At 50.2% G+C, this 9610-nt stretch overlaps 1 protein-coding gene across 1 annotated transcript; it reads right to left on the bottom strand.

The window, feature by feature from the left end:
• Positions 1-3929: 3929 nt before the first annotated feature.
• LOC126569907 (cytochrome P450 4C1-like) lies at positions 3930-6446 on the bottom strand. The gene is made up of 8 exons (XM_050227307.1): positions 5996-6446; positions 5732-5929; positions 5476-5664; positions 5293-5368; positions 5094-5220; positions 4819-5010; positions 4442-4746; positions 3930-4340 (listed from the first exon to the last, which is right to left on the bottom strand). Exons 1-8 carry the CDS (start codon positions 6162-6164, stop codon positions 4061-4063), a joined length of 1536 nt encoding a protein of 511 aa, XP_050083264.1. The 5' UTR covers positions 6165-6446; the 3' UTR covers positions 3930-4060.
• Between the last annotated feature and the right edge of the window lie 3164 nt (positions 6447-9610).

Below are 9610 nucleotides of genomic sequence, written 5' to 3'. Positions count from 1 at the left end.
GTTTTATCATGTGGCTACCCACCGTATGCTAATGAAGACAAACAGGTTGTCCCGGCAGGGTGGTAGTTGGTGGTGGTGGTGGCAAAAATGTAAATGAGGAACGCCAGTATCCGGCAACAGCATTCGTGCTAGGCGAAGTGTCGTTTCCGGATGAAGCCATCGGATGCACAGGTGCACTGCCACAGCGCGGTACAGCGGTGAATGCGGAATAGTGTATAGACTCCATAATGAAGATGAAAGCATGTTTCTACGCCTAGCCCTTGTTAGAGCCCAGTGCCCGTTCCGTTCGTATGTCGTATCCGATCCAACGGTAACCATTCCAATGTAGATGTGGTAAACATTACTTTCAATGTCGCAAGTTACTGGTCGTGATTGAAAGCTGCCGCAGAACATTCCCGGACATCCACGGAAGTGCTGTTCCACGGTGAATGCCTTGCTAGAACATGGCCCATCCTTGAGTACACTCCATTGCCCATCCGTGGTGAATCCGTAGGCTTCGCTGTGCTGGAAAGTTTGTTTGAAAACTGAATCACTCCCATGCCCCCTGGTATGCGCGAGGCGAGGCCTTACCTAAATCTCGTTACGCCCCAAAAGTCATTTGTGCGACTAATATTTTCCGTTTTTAGGTCCAAATGAAGAGACTCACCCCACGCGCCAAGCGCTCGATTCATTGCACTGCCTAAAACTCATTTCCGTCTTTCTCAAATTAGGTTTACTTTTCATTGCGAAACTTTTCCGTCGCTCCTGTTGGTCGCTCGGCACAGCTCGGCTCGGCTAATTAATTGCCTCTCCCTTCGATGGGTTTGAAGTCTCTCTGTGTCTGTCAGCCACGCACAAAACGGTTGCCGCGGAATCTGTTGAATCTTGGGCCCCTAGGAGGATGACGGACAGGCTGGCTTACTTCCGACACTTCTCCGGAAGCTCCCGGCAGCTCCACTCCGGAAGACCAAGAAACATAAGCTCTGCTAAGACGGCTGGTCCGGCGGCTGGTGGGCTGCGGTAGCCATTGTCTCTCTGTTGTGCGTTGTAGCGTACTTGCTTTTCAGATTCGCACTCGTCGACCAACCGACCGACCGACCGACCGACCGACCTCGTCTATCTGGTGTATCGCGTGGTATGGACTTCCGGGGGATTTTACTTGCACTGAGCTAGAAGTCTTGGCTTTGAGTTGCGGAAATGTTTACTTCATCGTTCGACGATCGTTGCAAGCTGATTTGGTTTTGGTCCGCGGGACTCGTCCCGGGCAGCACTTTGAGTTAATTAATTCCGTTTTAGTTCATTAAATTCACTCCCGCCGCACCCTTGGGCCAGCTAGCGCTCCGGCCAATGGCTAGTAAATGCCAAAAAGTTCGTCAGTTAGCGTTCGGGATGATGATGATGATGACGGTGATGGCCGGTCGCAGTGTTCGAGCTTTTGGTTTTGTTGGTGGCTCAGCACGAACTTCCACTAAATGTTTGCGCAATGGGTGAATGGTGATCTTAAGTCACGGTAGTCGGAAGGTGCAGAGAGTGGATTCGTTTATTTGAGCAAATGAATCGTTGCCGTCCCAGGGTGTCTCCGAAAATGGGAGTTGAGTCGTCATCGTCGTCGTCGTCGTCGAGTGTCTTCATTAGCGCAACGAACCGGAATGCCATCGTTTTGCTGCGAGAGTTTTTCAAGCTTTTTAGCAGTCCGTCAGAAGGAACCTTCATCCCTGGCGTGGAATACTCACACCATTATCAATCCATCGTCGCTCATGCACAAGGTGCTGCTGGCTCTCGGTTGTGGAGTGTGGTGATAATGATTACTTGGCAGAGAAGTTAATAATGTTAGAGAACACTCAACACTCAGTAGTCTACCTTTTCCGTAGTGGCTGTGGAGTGGCTGTCATCTTGTTTAAAAACAATCAAACAAGCTCTCTACAAGCGACACCAGACTTCCCGGTCGGTTGAGACATGTTCCAGGTGCTGGCAGTCCGTAAAGTGTGGTGTGAATCTGAGTTGCCTTACAATCAGGCGAAGACAAGACACACACATTTACGTCTCGAGCGGTTGCGGTGATGGCCAGAGAAAGCGATTCCTTTGTTCACATGACAATAACACGATTAGGTGTCCCTTTCAATGCCAAAACAAACCCGTGGTATCCTGGGGGAATGTTCGGGACTCGAGACTGGTGACTGGCGGAACAGAGCGTCGAGTGTCTTCCACCAGCAAGCGGAAGCGGAAGATTATCAAGTCCGACATAATTAAAATATCTTTCCATGTCCTTCGATGCCTTGTACAAGAGGGGAGCGTGGGGAGATCGAAAGGAATGCAGGAGGTTCAAGTGAACTGAAGAGAGGGCCTCAAGCTCAAGCCGGCGGGGATGGCGCTGCAAGAAAATAATTAAATTGTCATGTATGTACTTGGCACACTCGGCGGAGGCGGAGGCCAATCTAATTGATACTTCGTGTGCGTGTGACGTTTGCTGATTGCACCACGACACCGTGGCCGACAGCTACTCCTCTACGCTCTGCTCGACAGCATCATTTGAGCCCGGATAATCCTATTAATAGGAATTGGTTGCGAGTCCTCGGCACGCGCTTGAATGCTAAGAAGGCCTTTGGCAGCTTTGTTATCGATATCTTGTTAAACCTGGGTGACGACATGCAGCTGCTCCATTACGGTGGATATTTAAATGAACAATTCCTTCAGTTAAAGCTGTCAAGTTTTTACGAATTGCGTGTCGCTCGGGCATTTGTTTTGACGAAAAAGGGATCGGTTTCTCGCATAAGCAGCTCTTCGGCGAAATTAATGATAATTTGAGATGGGCTTTTACCCAGATCCTTCCTCAAAAGAAACAATGAATACGTGGCACGTAAGAAGATGCGTCCCTAAATAAGTTTAAGCTGCTGGTTCTGCTGCTGAGTGAGCGGCCTTTTCCTTTTTCTTTTTTGCTCGATAAAAATCCCGAGAAGTAGCCAACAAAGACAACGTCCCTGCTGGAAGGTGCCCTCTTCACAAAAGCCATGCAAATGTAACCGATTGTGAAATTTTCCCACGACCACGATGCTCAGTTGAAGTAGTGTGAGCGCAAGATGTGCCCCGTAAGTGTAGGCAAGGAAGGTGGTGGAACCGAAAAGATTAATGATCATATGTGTGCGCTTGTGTGCCTGTGTGTGTGTGGTCTGCCATTGTCTAAAAAGAGGTCGGTACTACAAACGAGAATGAATGATTGAAAATTATGATTTAAAATTCAAAGGCACCACCACACGCACGGTCTTCAAGTCGAGTGATTTTCGAATTGCTTCCCGAAATCGAGATTGTCCGCATCTCATTATTCATTTCCGCTGGCCTTTTGTTTCAGCAGTTCATTTGGTGGGTCAAACAAAAGGGATGCGCCCTTTTTGTGCGAAAAGTGTCATCTTTATCATCCCTATCTAAATGTTCTTCCGGAGGGACACGCTCTCTGGTAACGGAATGGCATGTTTGACGGCCATTACCTGTGGACTCTGGTGCCTGCCGACAGCAATTAAAGTATCCTTCACATTTGCAAACGGCCATCGAACTACGCCAACGTTGAATTTATGCTGATAAGTCGCACTTCCCCTGGGTGCAGGTGCATGTTTTGACTTTCGAACACTCCGTAGGTGGAAAGTCAAACCCTGCACGATCGATAGTCAACCGAGTGAAAACCCACCCGCCCTTTGCTGTGTGTGCCTTGTGCAAACTCGCGCATCATTCGTTTGCTGCCGAATAATCAACAAACGCAGCACCGGTGCCGGTGCCGGTGGCGATGCTTTATGCAGAGAGAGAGAGAGAGAGAGAGAGAGAGAGAGAGAGAGAGAGAGAGAGAGAAAGCCATGTTCATAATCCCACACCGGCTGGCCAGCTCACGGTTGCGCATGTTTGCATTTGCGTCACGATTGGTACGCTCTGCGGGTAATGAAATAATTAACTTTACTAAGGGCTAGAGCGATGCACTCGCGCTCACGCTTGGTTCAATATTTTATTTGCTTCCCTTTGCCACCATCATCATCATCATCATTACCACCGCAACCCCTCCGAAAAGGTGCATCCGGCATTCGGTTAAAGGTGGATGCTAGCCAGTGGTGCGCGACTCGAGATACAGCAACACACCATCCTTCGGTCGCGTGATAAGCTCGGCCACCTTTTGTTGCTGTTCGCGGGTTCGCGCGGAGCGAATGCGATACCGCCGCAAGATGCCCGACACTACGCTCTTCTCCTCGAGCAGCGCAAACTTCTGACCGATGCAGTTCCGCGGCCCAGCACTGAACGGAATGTACGCGTACGGGTGGCGGCCTTCGGAGCGTTCGGCCAGAAACCGGTCCGGATCGAAGCGCTCCGGCTCGGGAAAGTATCTGCAAAGCGAGCGAGCGGTTTCCATTTGATTAGTGCTGCAACCTGCATTGTTGATTCTAAAGCCATAGCTGCCGGTGGCGAGCTGTGTTGCTGTGCAAACCTTTCATCGCGATGCACATTGTACGTGTGGATGCCGATGATGGTGCGGGCTGGCACGTGGTAACCACCCAGATTCACATCGTCGCTGGTCGTACGGCCAAAGAATGGTACCGAGGGGTAGAGACGCAAGGTTTCCTTCAAGCAACGCTCCAGCAGCCGCATCTCATTGAGGTCCTGCATCGTCGCTGGCCGGTCGCTACCGTTGAAGATGGAATCAATTTCCTGATGCACTTGCTCCTGGATCTCGGGGTGGAGGGAGAGCAGGAAAAGCGCCCAGCTCATCCCGGCCGTCGTCGTGTCGTGACCCTGGAGGCGAGGCGATGAGGAAAGCAATCGCTTGAATGGAGCACAGTGCGGGGGGGGGCAGGAGTTTCAAACCTCGAACATGAATGTATCGACCTCCTCGCGTACGTCTTCATCGGACAGTGGGTTGGTGTCCGTGTTGGACGCGCTTTGTAGCAGCAGATCGAGAAAGGCGAGTCGCCGCTTCCGGCCATACACGGCACCATCCGATGGCACCTCATGCACCGTCGCTCCAGCATCAAGCGCCTTCTTGCGCTCCTGTATTACCTGGAACGATCGTACGCCTCGTGAGCTCATTACGGCAAGTGGCCGGCTCGCGGTCAAGGCTAAGCTCGAGGCAACGAACCTACCTGGCGTGTGTAACCATGCAGCACGTCCAGCAGGGTTTGCTGCTTCCGCCCGAGCGCGGATCGCTTGAAGATCCATTCCGGGTGCAACCACGGTCGCACGAGACGCTCCAGGAATAGGGAAGATAATCTGCAAAAACACCGGGGAGCTGGTTCCGTTTGTGGACATTCTTGGCATGTCGGTTGCCCGTGCTGCGCTTACCCATACACTGCGCTCACGTATGAGTTGTCTGCTCCGTCACTGCCTTGTGCGTTCACCTTGACGCCCATGGCCGTTTCTGTGTGTCGCGGCCGTGTTTTGGTGTGCGCACATGTTGGATAGAAGAGAGATTATCTTTGTGATGTCCTGTACCGGGGTGGAATGATACGCCGAACGGTTTCATACCACAGATAATGTCCAGGGCGGCATTCGTTATGAATGGATAGATGTTGATGGGCCTCCCGGTAGCGGCGTACGGTTGCAACCGCTTCACCAGCACGGCCGTACTCTCGGCAAACACCTCACAGAACCCGTCCAGGATGTTGAAATGGAAGGTCGGTGTAATGAGCTTTCGGTGCTGGAACCATCGTTCACCTGTAGGACAGGAGATGGTAGAATTGAAAACCGGGTCCGGACATTCAAAAACGGGACAAAGTGCCACCTTTCGCTGTGAGCAGACCGTCGCCCAGCCAGTCGGCCAAGAAGCGGTACAACGTTCCCTTCTCGATGTGCTTGCTCGAGCTGATGATCTGTTCGATGTATTCGGGCTTGCTGAGCCGTACTTCCGGCGTCATACCGACCCAGATCCGATGGATTCCATCATACCGACTCACCCTTCGATCAATGAGGGTCGATATTTCTGCAGAAAGGTATGCGGTTAGCTTGTGCTTTATGCCGGCCGGTCGGCACCGGAACGTCGTCTTACCTTCGGATGTTTTGCCGAAAAACATGTACAGCGTTCCGACAAATGGGTACGCCCGTGGACCCGGTATTCGATCGTAGATCTGCGCCAACCTGTGGCGCTCCAGCAGCCACCTTAGCAACGGAAAGCACAATATCAGCAACACCAGCGTCGTCACCGTGAGTGGTTCCATGGTTGCGGTTCTGCGACCTTGGCTAAATGACCGTTTGCTTGTTTACACTCAGCACGACACTGCGTAATCAGCGCGCTTGGACTGACAATCCGCTCCGCGTTCCGTTCCAGAATACCGGTTTGTTGTTGATGCTGGCGATGTTGGTACGGTGGTTTGTGTGAGACCGCTTCTGCTTTGCTGGGGATGCTGCCGCTCTATTGTCTGCATGGAACCGGCTTGTCTGACGCACACAAAATTAACAGCTGACCGGATTGGAATCGTAGACTGCGCGACCACAGCCGTTAGTTTGACGTGGCTGGATCTGGCGAGTGTGGCGACTGTGACTGAAGTGGTTGTGCATTGCTCTGCCAGCTGATTGAACGCCGGGCGTTATCTAATCTGCGAATGTCTTGTTGGTCTGTTATCAGCTGGGTTCAGCGTGGAGTTCAAAGACCGAACAATGTTTTGTTCTTTTTGAGTTCTCGTTAGACAAATTATGTTTTATGTTTATGCGCAATGGTATTGATATTTCCGATGGTATAATAATCCCACCAAACGAATTAAGTTACAACTGAAAAAAGCATTAATTTATTCATCAACTATTTACCCCTCTACTGCAAAATTACCAGCTCAATCAAATGACAATTTAATGATTAAAATTCATAATTCCTAGGCAATCTTTGAATCGCCCACATGTTCTTCGTTAGATTTAGTTTCCATCTTTCGTTCATTATAGGGAATGAAGCATGGAAAATGTTATTCCTTATAGGGAACTTTCTTTTGTATTTTTTCAAATGTTCCTGTTCTATGTTGTCACGAAAGGAATTTCAATAGATATAACCTTTAGAGCTCCTTTTATTTCCCTTTCGATCGAATCTGAGCGCTTGTGCTAAAAGAATGATTTACGGCATAAACATAAACTCAGCATTTTAAATAATAAAGTTACTTTCCCTCCCCATTTGTTAGCACTTTTCTTACTTGGTTTTTAATCACTTTACTCACACCATTAAATAGTTGATCTTCCGTTTGCTCTGTTGAAGGACAACATTCTTAAGCCTTGCTGCATACTTTAATATTGTCTGGCCTGAGTGGAACGAATGACCGTTCGTGTTCGATTGGCTCGACTGCATTAGCTTGTTAATCTGTGATTGCACAGAGGATGAAACCTGCTGCACCAGGCGCAACTGCAACTGTAAATACAAGTACAAGCCCGACAGAACGCACCTTCACGCTTCTCTTAACGCTTCATTGAGTATAATCTCCATAATTTATAACTTTACCCTTAACTTATGTTTACTGAACGAAGCGAGCAACGAGTGGCAAGAGAGTGCAATCGGAGGATGCAAACGAGCGAAGGGGTTTTAGGGGGGTTTCTGGGAATAATAACTCCTAAGCCATGTTTATGCTGGCGAAGCTTTTAGTGGAGCGCTTGCATATTTTACTCATTACAGCACGCTTCATTCGCTGGCCGCTTCTTTCGGTTCGGCATGGAATGCCTAGGGAGACGTTGCATCATCCTGCATACCCCAGCACCCAGAATGCAACATCCAGAAATTGTGCGCAAAAGTTGCTCCATCCGGGGGCCTGCACTGCTCGCTAACAAGCCATCCTAGTTTCAGCACCGTGTTTAGGTATTCACGGGAAGATTTTCGATTCGTTTGCTCTTTCTTTTCCTACCAGCGATGTTACTACGCTTGGGGAAGGAGAACTTCCGGGAATGCCCAAGTGGAGGGCGAATCGAATTTCAGTTTGGAAAAGTTAAGTCACTTGCCTTTGGTGCGACGACCGGATCCACGCATCCACGGTGGAAAACGATAAAGTTACATCCAATAACATCCTCCCGGAGGGGAAGTTTTAAAACAGAGGGAGAGAGAGACAGTGAGCGGCGGAGACAGTGAGGAAGAGAGCGATAGTGAGTGCAAGACGAGATGGATGCAGCTGCAATGGTGACTTCCTATAATTCGGAATCGGAGTAATAAGAAACTTATGAAACGGTTCTGCCATCCCAAGTTCCCTTGCTCTATTCTGCAACAGCTAGGGAACAATTCGAGGCACTGCCATCGAGCCATCAAAAGCCATGGATTCATTCGGGAATGGGGCAAAGTCATTTCGTTCGCTGATTAAGTTCAGTTGTTTCCTCGTCGTCCTTCATCGGCGTCAATGTCGGTCATTACGTCGTGATTTTTGCATTTATCACTCGCTGCAAGGGGCGTCCAGAATATGCTCTCTTCCCTGATACCCAGGATCGTTGGAGGTTCGGTTTATGCACTCCTGCTCGCCACCACCATTCCCGGGCCACGTCATTTCGTAATGGACTCTGGTCTCTGGGCTAGTGGCTGATCGTGTTGCTGGTGTTGGTGTTGGTGACTCATCATGATGTACCATTTCGGTGTTAATGATGATTAAAACTTTAAAAAAGACAATGCCAAGCCATTCTCCCTCCCACCCAGCGGGTACGAGCACGGCTCATCAACGGAATTATGCTGGACACTGGCAGCACCAGTACGTTGCAATCTGCAGGGCATCTGGTGTCCACGCACCATAAGAAAGAGGGGGAGGACGAGAAGGGGCAGCTCGGTAAATGTTACAAATTGAAAAATTTATCACCACACTTAGCGGAGTGTCACATTGCCCCCTGGGTGGGAGCGCTCACAGCACGAACGCCGCGTTTACGATGCTCGCCGAGGAATTGTCCTTCGATGCAGAGAGCGGAGTAGCGCACGCATTGCGATGATGGTTTCCGGTTTTTTTTCCCGGATGAAGAGAAGGAACGAGAGAGAGAGAGGGGGAATTTCGTGGTTTCCGGGAACCACCCTCCCCTATCCACCGCCGGTGAGGGAATGTTCGATCGGTCCACCAACACCCAAGGGCACACTTAATGGGCTGTAAAAGTTGGCATAAAATCCGGCTTCTGCCCCAGTGCTTCTCCTGGTGACTTCCGCACGCAATCGGTGAACGACATTCGCGAACGGGACGTGCGTTCCCTTTTCCCGCGATCGGCCGCACGTCCCTTTGGGTCCTTGCTGGTGTCCTGTAGCAATTTGTTTTGTGACGTTCTGCGAATGCGTCTTCGGGATCGCTGTGTCTTCGTAACGTAAACCATAGAGATGGCCATAATGACTCCGTCATCATTACTCCGTCGGAAGGTCGTTGTAGTCTGAGGGCGTGATCTTGCACCCCACAAACACAGACACAGCCACATAAACACGTAACATCGTCACGACGTATTGGTAATTCACTTCGTTTAATGGGGTTTGCTGTTCAAATTGACGATTTGACGGTGATGCTCGGTCGTGAACGGACCTTCAGAGGGTCCAATGAGGGCGTGCTTCATTCATTATGGCCTGGCTGTTTCCCTCTCTCTATGCTTTCCAGATCAGAGACCCTGGAACAGAACAGTAACCACCCCCAAAAAGGAGCCAGCTCAGCAGGGATCGCTTGATGGGAGGGTGTTGGTGAACAGACCC

This window comes from Anopheles aquasalis, chromosome 2, assembly GCF_943734665.1.
Source record: "Anopheles aquasalis chromosome 2, idAnoAquaMG_Q_19, whole genome shotgun sequence".
NCBI lineage: Eukaryota > Metazoa > Arthropoda > Insecta > Diptera > Culicidae > Anopheles > Anopheles aquasalis.
The sequence above is the reverse complement of the archived record's forward strand: the minus strand, read 5'-3'. Positions and strand labels throughout refer to the sequence as shown.

What these genes read in the sequence shown, in the direction of transcription:
- LOC126569907 (XM_050227307.1), bottom strand. Translation starts at nt 6,164, where the DNA reads ATGGAACCACTCACGGTGACGACGCTGGTGTTGCTGATATTGTGCTTT. An exon ending in TGCATGGTTACACACGCCAG is followed by an intron (nt 5,011 to 5,093) that starts GTAGGTTCGTTG and finishes CGATCGTTCCAG; the next exon opens with GTAATACAGGAGCGCAAGAA. An exon ending in AATGTGCATCGCGATGAAAG is followed by an intron (nt 4,341 to 4,441) that starts GTTTGCACAGCA and finishes CTCGCTTTGCAG; the next exon opens with ATACTTTCCCGAGCCGGAGC.